Source organism: Physeter macrocephalus, chromosome 16, assembly GCF_002837175.3.
Source record: "Physeter macrocephalus isolate SW-GA chromosome 16, ASM283717v5, whole genome shotgun sequence".
In the NCBI taxonomy this organism is placed as follows: Eukaryota; Metazoa; Chordata; class Mammalia; order Artiodactyla; family Physeteridae; genus Physeter; species Physeter macrocephalus.
Window position 1 is genome coordinate 97,635,285 of NC_041229.1, and position 19,105 is coordinate 97,654,389.

General features: G+C 52.5%; 3 protein-coding genes across 6 annotated transcripts in view; 2 read left to right on the forward strand and 1 right to left on the reverse strand.

Moving 5' to 3' along the window:
- Positions 1-2,945, forward strand: part of NDUFS3 (NADH:ubiquinone oxidoreductase core subunit S3) — a 6,210-nt gene extending 3,265 nt beyond the window's left edge. Inside the window, exons 3-6 of the mRNA XM_028500918.2 lie at positions 7-165; positions 1,064-1,189; positions 1,322-1,441; positions 2,704-2,945. Coding sequence (XP_028356719.1) covers positions 7-165; positions 1,064-1,189; positions 1,322-1,441; positions 2,704-2,871 — 573 coding nt within the window. The 3' untranslated portion in view covers positions 2,872-2,945. The remainder of the gene's footprint in view (positions 1-6; positions 166-1,063; positions 1,190-1,321; positions 1,442-2,703) is intronic.
- Positions 2,946-4,442: 1,497 nt separating this feature from the next.
- Positions 4,443-6,825, forward strand: FAM180B (family with sequence similarity 180 member B). 3 transcript variants are annotated; one of them, XM_055091703.1, is made up of 3 exons: positions 4,443-4,590; positions 5,432-5,502; positions 5,696-6,825. In XM_055091703.1, the coding sequence occupies exons 1-3, from the start codon at positions 4,518-4,520 to the stop codon at positions 6,089-6,091; spliced, it is 540 nt and encodes a 179-aa protein (XP_054947678.1). In that variant the 5' UTR covers positions 4,443-4,517; the 3' UTR covers positions 6,092-6,825. The 3 variants fall into 3 exon arrangements, with proteins under 3 accessions (XP_054947678.1, XP_028357394.1, XP_028357393.1); XM_028501593.1 differs by lacking the exon at positions 5,432-5,502 and having other exon boundaries at positions 4,449-4,590; positions 5,661-6,271; XM_028501592.2 differs by lacking the exon at positions 5,432-5,502 and having other exon boundaries at positions 4,546-4,590; positions 5,696-6,271.
- Positions 6,826-7,218: 393 nt separating this feature from the next.
- On the reverse strand, positions 7,219-11,636 carry C1QTNF4 (C1q and TNF related 4). 2 transcript variants are annotated; one of them, XM_028477325.2, is made up of 3 exons: positions 11,346-11,636; positions 11,051-11,113; positions 7,219-8,351 (listed from the first exon to the last, which is right to left on the reverse strand). In XM_028477325.2, the coding sequence occupies exon 3, from the start codon at positions 8,344-8,346 to the stop codon at positions 7,372-7,374; it is 975 nt and encodes a 324-aa protein (XP_028333126.1). In that variant the 5' UTR covers positions 8,347-8,351; positions 11,051-11,113; positions 11,346-11,636; the 3' UTR covers positions 7,219-7,371. The 2 variants fall into 2 exon arrangements, with proteins under 2 accessions (XP_028333126.1, XP_028333125.1); XM_028477324.1 differs by lacking the exons at positions 11,051-11,113; positions 11,346-11,636 and adding an exon at positions 9,840-11,032.
- Between the last annotated feature and the right edge of the window lie 7,469 nt (positions 11,637-19,105).

Below are 19,105 nucleotides of genomic sequence, written 5' to 3' on the forward strand. Positions count from 1 at the left end.
GTTCCATGTCTGCAGGTGTCCTGCTTCAATGAGTTAGAGATCTGTATCCATCCTGATGGAGTCATCCCAGTGCTGACTTTCCTCAGGGATCACACCAATGCACAATTCAGATCCTTGGCTGACTTGACAGCAGTGGATATCCCCACCCGGCAGAACCGTTTTGAGGTCAGTCAGGAGATTTGAGGTTTGGAAGGTAAAGGAGGGAAAGGAGACAAGAACAGTTTTAGGGTGATAGCTACCTTTGGGAACCATAGCCTCCTTAGTTTCTGTTCAGGTCAAACAATACAACACAGCAGTTAAACCAGGGCCTCAGAATCAGGCAGACCTTGAGTTTGAATTGTAGCTTTGCCATTAGTAGGCTGTGTGGCTTCAAACATTTTGTTTGATTTTTCTGGCTTCAGTTTTCTTATGTGCAAAGTAAATACAAGAAAAGCGTAAAACCACCTTATCTGATAGGGTGGTTGTGAGGATTAAATGAGATAGTACAGGTAGACTGCTAGCACACAATAAATTCTCAAAACATATAGCTATTGTTATTGTTAGTACGGTCATCTAGTTTTTGCCAGATCCTGGGATTGAGAGAGAAATAACACCCAATACCTGCCCTCTAGGAGTCCCCCACACTCTAGTGAGGAAGAAGGACACATAAAACAGTTTACTGTAATAACGTAATTCATGGGATGTTATAAGAACACAGGAGAGGCACTTAGCCCGTCTAGGAGGCTTTTATGAAGGGAGAGAGAAAGTTTGTGCTGAATCTTAATGGATAACTAGGAGACCAGGAATTAGCCCAGTGAGGGAGGGCAGGTCGGAAGGCATCCAGTAGCACGAGCAAAGACAAGCATGCTGACAGGCTGAGCTATAGTGTGGCTTAGGCCTTTGGAAGTAGTTGCGAGTATAAGAGCATCTTGAGGTTCTGAACTTCGGGACAGAAGGCAGGTTCACAGGGTGGAACTTTAACCCACCCTGTATCCTCATTATTATGCTCCTACTCAGGGACTTCTGTCCCAGACCCCTCAGCCTGTGGTCCTCTTGGTCCTCCAGCTCCCTCCATTCTCCCTAGATTGTTTACAACTTGCTCTCTCTGCGTTTCAACTCCCGGATCCGTGTGAAGACCTATACAGATGAGCTGACACCCATTGAGTCTTCTGTGTCTGTGTACAAGGCAGCCAACTGGTATGAGAGGGAGGTGAGTTACTGGACATGGTGGACCCACCTCTGGGCCGGAGTTGCAGAACTGATTGAAATTACTGGGTATAGTGCAGCCCCTCACCCTGTGTTGGCTGTGATGGCTGGTTGCCTGAGTGCCTCTCTTTTCTAGATTTGGGACATGTTTGGAGTCTTCTTTGCTAACCACCCTGACCTAAGAAGGATCCTAACAGACTATGGTTTTGAGGGACATCCTTTCCGGAAAGATTTCCCCCTGTCTGGCTATGTTGAGGTAGGAGCCTTGGAACTGGGCAGCAGTCTGGGCAGGGAGGTCCTGGTGTAGGGATCCTGGGCAGGAATTATGGCCATTGGATTGTGGTGGCTTAAGAACATCAGTACTGGATTCCATCCTAGCTCCACTCTGACACAGTTTTCTCATCTGCAAAATAGGAACAATAATAGTACTTAACAATAGTAGATTTGCAGAAAACTAATTGATGTATGTTGAAAAGGGGAGTATTGTAAATGTTCAGTTGATGTTAGCCATTATTTTAATGGTCATTTTAATGACCAAGGCAGACTTGAGAACACAGTTTGTCACCAAGATCTGAAAGTGGAGTATCTTTTTACCCTGCCCTGGATCTCTGAGAAGGCAAGACACTGAATGTTCAGCCCTTTAAAATGGCCAGAGGCAAGACCAGTAACAATTGCCTATAAGAACCTTATAAAGAATTTCAGTGCTTTACTTTACCACTGCAACATGTTGCAGGTTATTAGCAGGAAGATGGTTTATTATATACACGCACACGTGATTTTGTAGCAAAGTAACTTTTTAGAAATGTTGGGATAGTGGCAATCCAGCCCATCACTTCATACCCAAATGCTCCTGTTTTCTTAGTGTTTAGCATGGTCCCATTCCCAGCACCCAGTTGTCCTTACCTTATCCAACTGATCTTCCAATAACAAGAAAAGCCATGCCACGTTTATTGCCTTGCATCTTGGCAGTAATAATGCCAAGGCCACAGGGCCTGAACTTGAGTGCTTGCCAGCTTAGGTTTATTGTTTCCAGCCACTGACTTGCTCCCTCATCATGGGCAAATGCTTACCGTCAATTTATAAGAGTGTGTTGGGGGAATTCCCTGGCGTCCAGTGGTTAGGACTCCACGCTTTCACTGCCATGGGCCCGCGTTCAATCCCTGGTTGGGGAACTAAGATCCTGCAAGCCGCACAGTGCAGCAAAAAAGAAAAAAAAGAGTGTGTGGATGGGTGAGCAAAGTCAGTTCTGGTGGAAAAGGAGCTCAGAGCTCATGATGTGGGGATGGTGAGCAGGGGGGCCTGCCTGGGTGATTGCAGGGCATGAGACAGAGGCCATTTTACACTGTGTTTGGGTTGTGATCTGATGGGTAACACAGATGAGGATGGAGACTTACAGAGGCTGGGACAGGAGTCAAGGACAGAGAAGTAAAGGGGCTGAGGAAGGCTTTGGGAAAGTGGGCCTCTAGTGGCTGTAGCAAGGTCTTCCTCAGTGCTCAAGCCTGCCTTTTTCTTCTGCAGTTACGCTATGACGATGAGGTGAAGCGGGTGGTGGCCGAGCCGGTGGAGTTGGCCCAAGAGTTCCGCAGGTTTGATCTGAACAGCCCCTGGGAGGCTTTCCCTGCCTATCGCCAGCCCCCTGAAAGTCTCAGGCTTGAAGCTGGAGACAAGAACCCTGAAACCAAGTAGTTTCAGGGAAGGCATGTGTATCCTAGAAAGCACCATATCTATCATTGAGTGTCCCTGTAAATAAAATCCTTAGATTTACCACTTCCTGTGTGCTTTTCATGAGTAGAAGTGAGGCTTTGACTCAGGACAGCGCAGAGGTGCAGGCAGGGGTTTTGCCAACTCCCTTAGACTCTTCCAAACCAGGAGTCTATTTTAATGGGACTAAATAGTGCAGTTGCAGACATGCTGACCTGCAGGCCTGGATATACTTCTGAGAGAGAGATTCTGGAGCTGAAATTGAAAGTTCTCACAATCCACAGGGCTCAGGATGGGTGTGGCAGGGCCTCTCCTGAGAATTGGAGGGGTCTCAACAACTGCTGGAGAAAGCCCCTTGTGACAGCATACTGTCTTGTGGCAGCTGATGGATCCAGGGGCCTGCGTGGAAATAGGGCAACCTCCACCCACCCTCATCCTCATCCTCTCCAGACAATCACAGGGTTCCATGGGCCAACGGTCAGAGCCAAGAAGAGCTTCAGCTCATTTTGAACCCTGTGTCCTGCTCCCTGCAACCTGACAGCCCATCGTGCTTGGGCTAAGGGAATCTTCCTACACTCTGGCCTGAGCTGAGAGTGCTGTAAGCAAGCAAGGGGGCGGTCCCAGTCTGGGGCAAAAAACAATCAGGAGCTGCAGATCTGTCTGCCAGGAAGCAGTACTCTGCACCCAGCCAGTGTGCCGTCTGTTCAGTCCCTGGCTGTGTGCCTGAGGTGGAAGTGTTTCTCTGCTTGTCAGTGGGCTGCTCAGCCAGCACACCAGGCAGTTGGAAGACCAGGCTTTGCAGCTGTTGCTCTTGGCTACAGAGGGGCTCCCTGGAGGCTGGGCCGGACTGGGCTGGGCTGGACTGGGTGTCAGGGGCTGGACTCAGCTGCAGAATGTTTTGGGGGTGACGACAGATAGTAGTGTAACTGCCTGGGCTCTTGCCTACCTTTTTTTTTTTTTTTTAATAATTAAAAAAAAAATTTTTGTTTTGGCTGTGTTGAGTCTTCGTTGCTGCGCGCGGGCCTTCTCTAGTTGCGGCGCGCGGGCTTTCTCTATTTGCGGCGAGCGGCCTTATTGCAGTGGCTTTTCTTGTTGCGGAGCACGGGCTCTAGGCGTGCGGGCTTCGGTAGTTGTGGCACGTGGGCTCGGTAGTTGTGGTGCATGGGCTTAGCTGCTCTGCGGCATGTGGGATCTTCCCAGACCAGGGCTCAAACCTGTGTCCCCTGCATTGGCAGGCAGATTCTTAACCACTGTGCCACCAGGGAAGCGCCCCTCTTGCCTACCTTTTGGGAGGGCTAAGTCAGAGCTGTTTGCTACCAAACACCTTCTTCCTATTAACTAAGCATCCCGCCCATCCGGGCAGGAATAGGCTAAGGGCCTGACAAGCCAGGAGCCAGGCTCTTACTGCCAACAACCACAGATTGCACATTTCTGTGGGATGGAAAGAGCCCCTAAGAAGCCAGAGCCAGCCCCTCCCTGTTGTTAAGCACAGAAGAATGGCACGCAAAGCAGGGAACGGCTGGAGCCTGCAGTGGAAAGTTGAAGCCCTGGTGTGTGGCAGGCGGACGGAGGTGCAGAGAGCAGCCGGGGAGAATAAGACTCAGAGGACGTGGTGGGCCACGGCTGGGACGATGCAGTTCCTAGCTTGGTTAATGGTAGCCATTTGCTTCCTCCGTGGGGTGACTACAACCCAGCACCGTGCAGGTACCGGGGCCTTAGGGTGGGGTGGACAGGAGCCAAGGAAGGCTGCTGGCTGACAGCAGTTACACTTGGTCCTATCTGAGCCTAGCAGGGCTTAGGAACTGAGGGCGTGACGGGTAGCAGGCTAACCTCTGCTGTGGGGTGGGGGAGGGAAAGGTGTGGGCCCCATCCAGAACCAGAAAGGTCCGGGTGAAGTGAGGGGAGATAGCCCTAGGTGCTCTCAGTGGGCCTGGGGCTTATTCTGGCTGGTGTGCAAAGGAGGACCTCTTAACCTGCCCTGGGCTTAGGACAATCATTCCAAGGGTTAGGCAGCACCCCAGAAGAGGGGTGAAGGAAGCTGCCACAGACATCCTGCCTTGCCTGGCCTCCCTGCCTTGCACAGGATGCCTTGCATCCTGCTCCGAGGAGCAGGAAAGAAATAGGTTCTTCTCAAAGGGGTCCTCGACCTTTGGGGAGGGTCACTGGCACTGTTTTAGGCCACACTGTCCCTAGATGATTATAGGGAGGGGAAATGGGAAGTGAAGTGTCTTGTGACCCGCTGGCCTGGAGCTCTTGGCCAAGTGAACTGTAGAAGTTCAAGGAGGAGTCCTGGACGTTTGCCAAGACAGTATCTGGGTTTGGGATGATGCTTTTGGGATCACAAGACCTATGCCTTGTGAATGAGAGGGTGAATGTCAATGTGCATATGTGTGTAGGGGGAGGTGGACATGGGATGGCATTCCTGTTCTTTTGTAGATAGAAGAACCTCTAGGCACCCCTACCAGGCAGCTTGCGGGGACTCCTGGGAGGCTGGGGTGTTCAGGGTGGAGCTTGGCGGGGCCCTGACTCCTCTCTGCTGCCCCAGGGCAGCCCATGGACAGCACCAACGTGGGAGGTGGCCTGCAGGAGCCAGAGGCCCCGGAAGTGATGTTTGAGGTCTTTCCTCCAGCCTGGGACATGGGGGTGGGAGTGTCCAGATGTCCCTAAGCTCAGGGTTGGGAAGGGGGATGCCTCAAGCTGGGGCTGCTGGGGGAGGGGAGCCAACCCAGCATGGGTCCTACTGCCTGCTTATGCCCCCCGGCCCCGCTCCCTAGGCCCCAGCCCACGCCTTACATGGCTCCCCTTGCAGCTGCTCTGGTCTGGGCTGGAGCTGGATATCATGGGGCAGCTGCACATCCAGGATGAGGAACTGGCATCCACACGTCCAGGCCGCCGGCTCAGTCTCCTCCTGCAGCACCATGTGCCCAGTGACTTGGAGGGTGCTGAGCAGCGGCTGCAGCAGTTCCAGGACCTGCGGAAGGGACCCCCTCTTAGCCCTTGGGACTTCGAACACCTGCTCCTCACAGGCCTGTCCTGTGTCTACCGGCTCCATGTGGCTAATGAGGCTGAGGAGAGAGGTCGCTGGGCCCAGGTCTTCGCCCTCCTGGCACAGGAAACACTCTGGGACCTGTGCAAGGGCTTCTGCCCCCAGGGCCAGCCCCCTTCTCTGGGGCCCTCGGCCTCTACCCTTGACCCCGTCCCCTAACCCTCCCCTTCTGCCTGTCATTCCCACCCCAGCCCCCTCCACCCCACCCCCTACCTGAGCCAGACCCATCTTGGCCAGGGGCCTCCATCTGGCTCCTGGTTCTTCCCACTGTGTTCGGGCCTCTGGGCTCGGCTTGTACCCCGGACCCCAGCTTACCCCTCCCCCATCTTCTTCCCTGGGCCCAGGCTCTGGGTCCCAGGCAGCAGGCACAGCCCTAAGGACAGGACTTGCAGGCAGTGGGGGGGGGGGGGCGGGGGGAAGGGAGGGGTCAGGGTTGAGAAGTGTGTTTAAGAGATGCTGAAAGGGAAGCTCCCAAGTAAGGCCAGGTCAGACCCTCCAACTCCTACCCTGGCAGTCCACGAGAGGCAGAATCTACAGGAAACTCGTAAGTGCTCAGTGCCCAGTCCTAATGTAGATACCTCTTTTAAACCCAACCAAGGCTCTGGGGATCCCTAAGTCTCCAAGTACCCCATGTGGGCTAGGAGAATAGACTGGACATTTTTAGGTCAGTCTGTTGGAGGAATGGAGGGAAGCAGGTGGAGACATTATCTTCTGGGAGGCAGGGAAGTGAGAAGTGTTTTTTGGTCCATATAGACAAGGCTCAGAGGAGGGAGTAAGGCTGGAAGGGGACTGAGGCTGGCTGGTGTAGTCCTGATCCTGTGTAGCTCATCCCATAAAATGTTCTGTTCTGGCCTCCTGCAGCCCTGTGTCCTTCTGTGTCCGAGTAAGTTGTTTAACCCGTGCCTTGAGCAAACCACCCTCCCCATCCCGGGAGGGCAGGAATCAGGGCAACCAGATATCAACTGCTCGTCCCATGCACACGCCCTAGCCCCAGTGAGGCAGCGGGGTAAAGTCCCTTGTCACAGAAAAGAACCAGATGGGCCCTAAAAGTAACGTCGTAGGTCAACGGGGAGGAATTACAGGGACTGACTGGAAAGGGACAGGAAGGGGAGGCCCACAACGGGGTTAGGCAAGTAGGGTTCAATCCAATTCCCACCTCCTCGCCCTCCCAAGGCCTGACCGAATGCTGCCCTCTGCCCTCCGACCCCCACCCGGGGCCAGCTGTAGTCAGTCCCACCCGCCCCGCCCGAGACAAAAGCGTCGCAGTCAAGACAAGGCGCAGGACCCCGGCAGACAGGCGCCGGCGCAGGCCCACTTTATTCGCAGAGTCCAGCCACGCTGGGCGGGCCGTCATGCTCGCGCCGGCGGGACATTCGGGCCACGGTCCCGGCTTGGCATGCACACCCCGGGCCGCCCGGGGCTCCTCTCCGGGTCGTGGCTCAGAGCTCCGGAGGCCCGAGGCCGAGCGGGCCGGCGGGGATAAGGTCGGGGTACACCAGGAAGCCGGAGAAGGTGATGTACTTGCCATGGTTGCTGTAGGCGCCGTAGCCGTCGTGGTCGTGGCTGAGCAGCCAGACGGCGTCGCCGCGCCGCAGCGCCAGCATCACGCTCTGGCTCTGCATCTCGCGACGGCGCGACGCGCCGTCGTCGTAAATCATGGCCTGCACCTCGTCGCGGTTCTTCATCAGCTTCACCGACAGCGTCTTGCGCGGCAGCTTGCCCAGCGTGAAGGAGAAGAAGTAGGCGCCGGGCAGGCGGCAGCGGAACACGCCAGACGCCGCGTCGAAGTCGCCGCCGATGTTGACGAGCTCAGTGTCGAAGGCTAGGGGCTGATGCCGCGGCCCCGGGCCCGCGTCCGAGCCCACTAGGCTGCGCGTGCGCGCCGCCGAGAAGGCCGAGCGCGGCTCCGGGGGCGCGGGCGGCCCGCGCGCAGGCGCGTCGGCGTCGGCGTACACCAGGTAGCCGCTGAAGGTGGCGCCGGGTGTCCCGAGCGCGTACTGCTGGGCGCCGTGCAGCCGCAGCCACACCGTGTCGCCGTAGTCGAGCTGCAGCATGGCGCTCTGGCTGGCGGCGTGCCGCGCGGCGTGCCGCCGCTGCTCGTCGAAGGCCAGTGCCTGCACCTCGTCGCGGTTGCGCACCAGCATCACCGACAGGCTCTTGAGCGGGGCCTTGCCAGCCGTGAAGGAGAAGAAGTAGGCGCCGGGCACGCGGCAGCGGAACTGACCGGTGGCCGCGTCGAAGTCGCCCCCGATGTTCACGTACACCTTGTCGAAGGTCACCGCCATCTCCGACGTGCCCTCCAGGGGGGTGGTGCGTGCTGCCGAGAAGGCCGAGCGCAGCTCTGTCGAGCCCGGAGCCGGGCCCAGGGCCCAGCAGGCGGCTGGGCCCAGCAGGCCCAGCAGGAGCGGCAGCATGGCGCCTGGGAGGGGAGGCACGAAGGGAAGGAGACAGGAGACAAGGGTTGGGCAGGGGCGGCCTGGAGACAGGTTCCCTTCACAGACCCGCCCTTGACCCACAACTAGGACTCCTAGTTTCCTACACACTTGGACTAGGTCAGTGGTTCTTAAAACTTCATGGGGCCTCAGTGTCACCTGGAGACCCTGTTAAAACACGCATTGTTGGCTCCCACCCCCACCTCATTTAGTATGAGGCCTGATAATTTGCATTTCTAACAAATTCCCAGGTAATGCAGAGATGCTGCTAGTCTAGGGACCACACTTTGGGGACCATTAGATTAGGCCAGTTTTTTTTTTCCTCTTTTTTTGTAACCACCAAACTCCTTTTTCAAGTGAAAGCTCACAGACATATACCATAGATGCAAGCAGAAATGCTCTGGTCAGAGGGTCCTATAGCCCTGTCTGCTGGGCTTACACATCCCCTCCTCCTTGACACCCAGGGGACCTGGAAATGCAGAAGGTGGTCAGGGGGTCTCTGAGTTTCCTTCAGCCTCCGATTTGCTGCATTTTCCTCTGTCTATTCTATGGTCCTTACTTAGCCTGCCCCTCTCTCAGGCACTGGCTCTCTATACTGATATCCTCCATGATGGCTGCTGGTTAAGCCCCCATTTTGGCAGGAAAGGAAATAGCCGCTCCCTGACCCATTTCCTGGCCTCTGACCCAGTCAAGGGTCAGCTCCCACACTGGACCTCTGGACTCTCCCGGGGCCCGTCTTGCACTAAAGAGGCCAGAACAGATGGGCTTTGAGGTAGTTCCCTCCCCCTCTAAAATCGGAGTAAGAGAAAGAGACTCCTTCCTCTGGGCTTGGGGGCTGGTCACTGAGGGGAAAGAGAGAGCCAGGGGCTGCTGGGGATAGAGTGGGAGAGCAACAATTCCAGCACGGCTTTGGCAAGTCTGTGAGGTCAGCAGCTTGGTTCCTCAGTAGTAGTGGTGGAGTGGAGAGGACTGACAGCTAAACGTGGGCCCAGGTCCTGGCTCTACCCGTGACACGCTGTGAAACCTTAGGCAAGTTCCTTAATTTCTCTGGGCGTGGCTCCCTCTGTGTTATTGGGGAGGAGACCTGCCTCACGAGCTTACTGTGAGGATGCTCTGAGAAGGCAGGTGTGAACACCTTCGTTGGATGGCAGTGAAGTCAATTTTTTGAGGAAGTCGATCAAGTTTTTTTTTTATTAAATTTTTAATTTTATATTGGAGTATAGTTGACGATCAAGTTTTTGACATAAGGGGTTAGGGTTCAGTAACTCCTACCCTTGGAAACTTGGTAAAGGCACTACTTAACTCAGAGGACTAACTCTCCAAGGGTAGGATTACATAATGCTTCCTAGTAGGGCATAGGCTTTGGGGATTGAATACCCTGAGGACCTGAAGTGGAGACAAAGCAGAAAAGAAAATGAACTGGTAACAGCCTAGGCCGTGGGCCTCTATAGGAAATGCCCGGGGATTGTGTGTACCTTTGTGTCTCTTAGAGACACCGGGGACCTGCCAAGAAGGGTTGCCAGGTGCAGCTGTGATGCGCTGTACACAACAAGGACGTTCACCTGAGGGTAGGTGGGTGCTGGAGTCCAACCCACATTCTACTTGCCCAACTGTGTGGAACTGCTGCCCCTGGGGGAAAGTGTGCCTTTTTCTAATTCTCATAGTAAGACCCCCAAGTCCCTAGCCCAGCTGAACACTCTCTCCTTACACAGGAAGTACCTTTTCTCATTCTTACAAAGGGGCCCCACAGGCTAGCCAGTACCCTCGGTGAGGGCAGGGGCAGGGAGGGGGTGCATGTGCAGTAGTGAAGATTGCACCTCACAGTATTCAGTGCAGTCCCTTTCACAGAGCTCTTTGGACACGTCTGGTGTCACAGCCAACCTGCGAGACAGGTGGGCCCTCTCCCGTTTTATAGGGGAGAAAGCTAAGGCCCAGAAAGGGGAAGCATTTTGGCCCAAGGCCACTCATGGAGCACTGAGGCAAGCCTTGAGGTCTTTTGACTCCAAATTCACTGTGCTTTCCTCTCCACCACCTTTCCATTCTAAACACAGCTATTTCCAGCCAACCTGTCATCTGCCTCAGTTTCACTCTTTGCAAAAATAGAAGTGGAATGAGTCTTGGGATCTAGGGTGAAGGGTAAAGAAAGCAAAACCAACCAAAAAAATATTCTTAACGTTTTTGTCTTCTGGGAGTATGGGTACATCTCAACTCTTCCTGACACTGCTGCTCTCCTAGCAGGTCTTGCCCCAGGAGCACCTGCCCACTCGACCCTCAGTAATCTTCCTGCCAAGCCTGGTGCACCCTGCCAGTGCCAGAGGGTCCTCGTGTGTGTCCAGTACCCAGCCTCCATTTCACCCACCACTGCCCATTTCTCAGATCCGTAGGTCCCCATCCTTCCCTAAACCCCCTTCCCGGCGCAGGTCAGAGGTAGCGGGTGTCAGGTGGGCATCACAGCTCCAGGGAAGGAAATGGCTGTTCCTAGCTCCATCCAGGTGAGGCTCAAAATAATCATCCTCAAAGAGAAAAAACTAGGACACAGTGCGCTGGACAGACCCAGAACCCCGGAACCGAGGGTGGAGGTGCAGCCATGTCAGGCTAAGTGGATTCTAGAGACCCCTCCCTACCAAACCTCAATTCCCAATCACCCCCTCCCTCAAGCTCTGCCCAAACCTCCCTCCCCACCTACCTTGAAAACCCCTCAGGCTCCCAAGAAGGTAAGTCCCCCTTTCACAGACGAAGCCAATTAATCCTTTCTCATGAAAAACAAAAACAAAAACCAACCCTCGGAAAACGGTAGGTACCCCAGACCCTCTCTCCCCCAGACCTTCCTTTATCCATCCCTTCGGAGTAAAAGCCCTTGAGCCTCTTTCATGAAAAAAAGCTCCCAGGTCCTCCTTTCAGGGAAAAAGGACCCAATTCCCCGGCCCCCGCTTCCAGTCAAGGAGAAAGCCTGGTTCCCCGCGCCCCAGAGCAGCCCTCACCTGGCTGGGGGCGGCGGTCGGTCGGCTTCTCTCCGAGCCCGCGATCCGGCTCCGGGCTCTGGGCTCGGGGCGGGCGCCGGGCTGCGCACTGACCGCCCGCGCTGCGGCGGGGCCGGGCCTGGCGGGGACGGCGGCGGCGGCGGGCGGGGCGCTGGGACCCCCGGGGTGGGCCCGGGGTGGGCTCGGGGTGGCGGGGCAGCGAGGGAAAAAGGGCTGCTGAAGAGCGAGGCTCCGGGGCCGCGCGAGGAGAGGCGGGGTAGGGGCGGGCAGGGGGAGAGGCGGGAGGGGAAGCGAGAGGGAGGGGCGCGCCCGGGGGCGGCGGCGGCGGCGGCGGCGGGCGGGGCGCTGGGACCCCCGGGGTGGGCCCGGGGTGGGCTCGGGGTGGCGGGGCAGCGAGGGAAAAAGGGCTGCTGAAGAGCGAGGCTCCGGGGCCGCGCGAGGAGAGGCGGGGTAGGGGCGGGCAGGGGGAGAGGCGGGAGGGGAAGCGAGAGGGAGGGGCGCGCCGAGGCCGGGGAGCCGAGCAGCAGGGCCCAGGGGCACCGCACGAAGAAGGCCCCCCGCGCAGGCAGCGCGAGCACCGGGCTCTTCCTCCTCCGTGACCTCCCTAAAGCTTCATCCTCTGGGTCTGGAGAGCAGGCATCATTAATCCAAGTTAGCAGATGGGGAAACTGAGGCAGAGGCCAAACTAGCGGTGGCTCAGGGCACTCTACAGAGCTGCCTTCTCCCTGGTTTGAGGAGAGGGGACTGGAGCAGGGCGCAGAGACTGGACTAGCCTCTGGACTGCAAGGACAGTGGAAGGTGAGAGTCTGGCTGGGACAGATGTCCAAGCTGAGTGGCACCGGGGAAGGGGGTCTGAGGGAAGAGAAGGATAAATGGATCAATGCTGCCAGTAAAGGAAGGGCTTACAGTGACCTGTCATCTCACCTCCACATTGGAAAATGCCTATGGTTGGTAAGGAAGGAAGGAGGATGACAAAACCCCCAGACATCAAGAGGGTCAGCCTGTGCCCCCTGGGGAGGGGGTGAGGAAGGAGGGGAGTCCTTGGGGCAGAACTGAGTGTTGTCAGAAAGGCTGCTCCCACAGCGTCCGCAAGGAGGGAGAGGGTTGAGAAGGGCAATCGGAGGGCTCCAAGGGCCTGTTTGCAGAGGGACACTGACACCCTGCCTAGCTGGGCTGGGGTGGCAGGACCCAGCAGGACACCAGGGCTGGGAACAGCTGTCTTCCCACCGCAGCACTCACCGAGGCCCTTCCATGGCTTCCACTCTGGGCTCTGGCACCACCTCAGGGAGGCTGCGGTCCTCTCCTGACAGCTGTGCAGGGGATGGCCTGCCTGGCACTCAGTAGATGCTGACCAAATGGATGGCTTTTGAAGAGCCCCACTCTTCAGCTGCCAGAGCAGGACCCCTCTGCCTACCCCGCTGATTGACTCAGGGGGCCTGAGCTCTAGTCCTGGCTCTGCCACAGACCCTCTGTGTGGTTTGTGAGAAGCCTGGTGCCCCGTGAAATCCCCTGTCCCCTGGAGCTCTCCTTCTGGAACTGTCAAAACTTACACGACCCCAGTTAATCTAACATGGGTTAGTCCTCCTGCAGCTGTTGACAGTGATGATTAAGTGTTCTCCAGGGCGCTGAGGGAATGATAAAATGAATAGATATGTGCCTCAATAGAAAGGGATGGATGGAGGCGTTTCGGCCTGGGCATGGGGGCATTTGGGGACAGAGGGTGAAGCACCAGTCTAGCCCTTCAGGACCATCTTTTGCCTCCTTCACCAGCCTGAAAAGGCCTAGGTGGGGTGTGGCGGGAGGCCTAGGAGGGCTGGGGAAGGCAGGAAGCCAATCTGCGGCAGCCACAAGCCTTCTTCTGGGACAAGGAGGTCAGGGTTGCCATCTTGAAGGTGCATTTTGAAGGTGTGATTCCAACAGTGGGAGGAATGGGAAGAAGGCAGGACTCTCAAGGCAGAACAGTTAAATGCCAGTGGGGGTCTGTCTCAGGCTGAAAGCCATCTGACACTTGCCCTGGGTCCACAAAAGCATTTCAGCAGAGAAATGAAATGTTCATTTCATTTCTCTGGAGACAGGTGGCTGAGGCAGATGACAGCAGGGTTTTTGCTTCAAGGGATGGGACAAGGTGGAGGCCACTGGCAAAGGGATATGGAGCAGGAGGATGCCAGGTACTGGTGGGCATCTAGGGCAGGCTGGGGGTGCACCGGAATGAAGTTAGGAGGCAGCAGGGTTCAGAGAAGAGCCCTAGGGCTAGGCTGTAGCTCCTGTCTGCTCCTACCACAACACAGTGATAATTTTCATAGCAAGTTCCTTTCATTGGGTGTAGCACATGCTACCAGTGCCCCCAGTCAAGCCCCCAGGCCTACTCGGAGGTCACCTGCAGACAGTTTCTGAACTTGCTCCGTGTCTCTCCTGTGGCATTCCCAGCTTTGGATGTGAGTGTGGGGCAGGCTGGAAGTGCGGAATTAACGCCCCCAGGGTAACCCTCAACCAAGGAGGGCCCAGAGTTAGTGGATAAATCCTCTAGCTTTCAGTCCCTCTGAAAGTGGGACAATTTCCAATTCCCAGGCCTGTTCCAGTCTCAGAGAGACTCCAGCAGAATGGAACCTAAGTTGTCCATGGGGAAAGCTTGCTTATACCTGTATGCTTTGCTTGCTTTCCTCTCTTGCTTGTCTCACCCCCCCACTCTCTCACCCTGCTTCTGGGATCACCTCCTAAATAAACTACTTGTATCCAAATCTGTCTCAGGGTCGGCTTTTGGGGGGAACCCGAACTGAGACAATGAATGATAACTGCGTTAAGTGCTTTTTCATTTCGCCCATTATCTTAATTTCTATTTATTTGTTTGTTTATTTTTAAATTTATTTTTGGCCACGCTGTGAGGCATGCGGGATCTTAGTTCCCAGGGATCGAACCTGTCCCCCTGCAATGGAAGCATGGAGTCTTAACCACTGGACTGCCAGGCAAGTCCCCTTATTTAATTTCTTAACGTCCCCTGAAGTAGATGTCACTAACCCAATTTTACAAATGAGGAATGAAGAGGTTAATGCAGAGGTAGGATTCAAAGCCAGGTCTGTCTAGCTCCAAAACCCAGTCCTTAACCACTATGCTCTGCGGCCTCCCTAACTCTCTGATCCTCTCTGGGCCTTAATTTTTCATCTGTAAAATGAGGAATGGGCTCTTGAGTTTGAAGGGAGGCAATGTACCCATTGTCTCCAGCAGCTAAGCCTGGTCAATGAGATGTAGGCAGAAGTTATTAGGAGGGGCTTCCCTGGCGGTCCAATGGTTAAGACTCTGCGCGTCCACGCAGGAGGCGGGGGTTCAATCCCTGGTTGGGGACCTAAGATCCCGCATGCCGCGCAGCGTGGCCAAAGAAAAAAAAAAAAAAACTAAAAAAAAAAAAAAAAAAGATGGTGAGGATTTTACATAGTGCTGATAGAGGAGTAAGGGAATGGGATCCAGTCTAAGGTAAGAGTGTGAGCAAAGGTGTGGAGGTAGCATAGATCGGCCTGTATGTGGCTCAGTTGAAGAGGGAAGGGTTTGTGAAGGAGGCCTGGCAGGTGAGGTGTTGTAGGGCTTAAATGCTGAGCTAAGGAACTTGGTTTATCCTGCAGCAGGGGGTTAGGGCTCAGAGCAGTATTTAAGATTACTCCTACCACAGAGTGAAAGGCAGGAGACAGAAGAGGTGAGGAGAGGCAGGGAGATCTCTAAGGAAGAGAAAGGGAAGAGACAGATGGAAGAGAGACTAAGAAGAGCTGCAGAGACTGAGAGTGCGCACGCGCACAAGCTCACAATTTAATTAGCTTCCTGGCTTGCCAGTGGCTTACAGGGGAATTAGCAGAGCTCAGAGTCTAGGGACCTTGCTGGCAGTTGAAGAGAAGCTAATAAGAAAAGACAACAACAAGCCCCAGGGAGAAATGAAAGAGGAGGAATCGTCAGCCAAGCAGAGATGCCGGCAGGAGAAGCAGATGTCAGGGCGCTGAGTCCCTGCCTTCCTTAGAGGTTTCAGCTTTCCAGGGGAGTAGACATTTAGAGCTCCTGCGCTGGGCTCCTGGCCCCACTGTCCCTGGTTCCAATCCCTCTGAGCACCTGGTAAACAACGCAGAATGGGGGCAGTTGGGAGTGGCTGTGACGATCAAGTTCCTCTCTGTTGGCCCTTTTCCCAGAAGGGAACCCCCAGGTCCCTTCTGCAGATGGGGAGGCTGAGGCCAGAAATGCGGAGATGGGCTGCTCCTGACCAGATGTGGCAAATTGCATCTTCCAAAGACAGCTGTGATAGCATCTCCCATCCCACCCTGCTCTTCTTAACCCGGGACCATGTCACTCCCCTCGAAGAGGAAGACCTAGGTTGGGCGTGAAAGGTGATGCTGCTTCTGCCTGGTGCTCTCTCTCTTGAAACTCACACTTGGAATCCAGCCATCATGATGTGAGAAAGCCCAGGCCACATGGAAAGGCCATGTGCAGCCCGTCAGGACCAGTTATCTAATTTTCAAGGTCCAGTGCAAAATGAAAAGGTAGGGCCCCTTGTTCAAAAATTAAGAATTTAGAGGGTGACAACAGCATTAAACCACGCATAGAGCCCTTCTAAGTGTGGGACCTTGTGTAGCTGTACAAGTTGCATCCTGTGAAGCTGGCCCTGACCGCAGCTGAGGTTCCAGCATCCAGTGTTTGCAGTACGAGTGAGGAAGCCTTCAAGATGACTCTGGGCCCAGTCACTGTCTGACTGCAACTGTACGAAGGACTCCGAACGAGAACTACCTGGCTGAACCCAGTGTATGTCCAGACCCACTAGGGACAGAATTGATTGTTGTTTTAAACCAGAAACTTTTGGGTTACTGCAGCAATAGATAGTTGGAATACTAGGGGAAACAGAACGTGTCAAAATTGGACTGAAGATGCAGTACAGTTACTGAGTTTCTCCCCAAACCCAGGCTCATTACCTGAGCTACTGTTGCTGGTCCTCCTTGACCCATGTTGGCAGAGGAGGCAACAGGTAACTCCAGACCCTACCTATGGACCTCTCACTATGGAAGATGGTGGAGCCATTTTGAGTCCTCTGTTTCTTGCAGTTAAAAGCACTCCAACTTTTACAAGTCATTTCTCCTCTCTGGGTCTTGGTTTCTTCGGATGTATATTGAGAGGACTTCATAATCTAGGGCCTGTGAGTCTCTGGAGGGAAAATACAGAGGACTTAGTGACTAGAATGAGAGGGGGGGAGTGAAGGAACTGGAAGAGTCAGAAGGTGTTTACTCCACCTCTTGCACTGGGATCTGGCGGGGCCGGGGAAGGAAGAATGTTCAGTCTGGGTCAGATGATGACTGGTTCCACTTTGGGCATTTAGATCACAGTAGATTTGGGGGATGGAAACTGGGCGGGGGGGGGGGACTTAAATAGTGTCATCAATTAGGTAGAGAATATAATTATGCAAGAAAAGGTTGGATAAACACCAAAATGCAGGAAAAGACTGGATAAACACCAAAATATTGTTATTTATGGTAGGTTCAGGGGTATTTATTTTCTCTGTAAAATGTTTTCTATTTCCCAAACTTTCTACAGTGAATATTTATTCCTTTCATTTGAAAAGTAATTTGAAATATCAATAAAAACTTTAATTTCTTTCAAATGTATCTAAGTACATATTGGAATTAGAATATTATAAAAGTGGGAGCTTAAATTAGAGGAGAAAAGATACATGATTTAATAAACTGTATGGCAACAACTAGGTAGCCATCTAGAAAACTTTAAGTTGGATCCATACATCATACTTGATACCAAAACAAATTCCAAATGGATCACATATTTAAATGTAAGAATGAAACCAAAAAAGTACTAAAAGAAATCAAGTGATATTAAAAAAAATTCAGAGTAAAGAAGTTTGAAGTATGACATAAAATCCACAATTCATTAAAAAAAATTGGATACTTTTTACTACAGCTTAAAAGAAAAAATATATTAACATGGCAAAACTGCCAGAAACAAAGTCAAAAGACAAACTACAAACTGGAAAATATATTTGTAATTCATATCACAGAGCTCTAAGAAACAGACGACTGAGTAGAAAAGTGGGTAAGAATATAAGCAGTTAATTAAAAAAAAACTGTTAGAATAAGACAATTACAGTAAGATGCCATCATTTTTTTTACCTCTCAGGTTATCAAAGATCTATAGATTTATAACACACTCTATCGGTGAGGAGGCGGAGAAACATCCATACCCTGGTTAGTGGGAGGGTCAACTGGTACCGCTGGACAATTGGACAATATCTACCAAGTTTTAAAATGTGCATGCCCTTCAACTCCATGATTCCACTTCCCGAAAAGCTGTTCTTCAGATATATGCCCACATGTCTGAAATGACATGTTATTCATTGCAGCATTGTTTGTAATAGCAATAGAGGACCCATCCAATAAATTGATACATAGAATACTACCTACCCTTTACAGAAGAATGAAGAGTCATTTTGTATTCTGATATGAAATAATCTCTAAGATTTACTGTTAAGTGAAAAAAAACAAGGTGTACCTTTGTTTTGAGGGAATTGGTATGTAGCCGAAATAAAGCCCAGCCAAGCTGTAGCCATCTGAAGCCTTGATGATGTTTTACGCACCCCTCAAATCACTGATTATAGCAGGTTCATTCTAAATGTACCTTTTCTATTCCCCCTCACAATTCACTCCCCTGTCTAATACATTATTATTCTACTCTTGGCTTTCTACATGAGAGTCTTTTACCGCCTTTATGTGTTAGCTTGAATATCACCATTTGAGAGGATATTTCCTAACAACTGGCTATGACCCAGTCCTAGTCCCATCTCCCCTAAAAAAAAATAAATAAAGCAAACAACTTGCCATTTTCTATTTATTATGGCATTTATCATTCTAACATATTTTTTAGCTATCCACTCTAGAATACGACCTCCATAAACATTCGCTGAAAGAATGTTGGTTAAGTCTCCTGCTCTATAATCCTCATATGTATTCTTTGAAAAATTTATTTTGCCACTGTAGTGTAAGATCTAAACTTCCATACAGACTAGACTACTCATCAGGCTTCTTTTTCCATAAGTCCACTCCAACTGTACTTGGCCCTCAAAGTCATATCTTCTTATAAATGGAGAAAAGAAAGTTTCATAGAAGGAAATAAGTTTACCTCCTTTGCTTTTCCCTATAAGATGACCTCTTTCCTCCTCTCTTTTATTTATTTATTTATGGCTGTGCCAGGTCTTAGTTGTGGCACGTGGGATCTTTCGTTGCGGAGTGCAGGCTCTTTGTTGCGGCGCACGGGTTTCCCTGTAGTTGTGGCACGTAGGCTCCAGAGCGCACAGGCTCAGCAGTTGCGGCCTGGGGGTGTAGTTGCCCCGCAGCACCTGGGATCTTAGTTCCCGACCAGGGATCGAACTCCCATCCCCTGCATTGGAAGGTGGATTCTTAGCCACTGGACCACCAGGGAAGTCCCCCTCCTCTGACTCTTAAATTGCCTACAATTTATTTTTTTAATCCAGAGTTCCATTTTTCCATTGATGCTTTCTTGAAAGAGTTCCCTTGAGTTTACACTTAAACAAGAAGAGGAGTTTAGGACCAATCCATTACAACATATTGGAAAATTTGTTAAATGTTATACATTTTATATTCAAAACTTACTTGAGAATTGCTTTAAGTTCAGGGCACCATGCTGTAAGAATTATATCTATACTGTTAGTATAATAATTATTTTTGTAATTCTAACGTAAATAGTGATACTTTATTAGGCAAGAGAGGTCC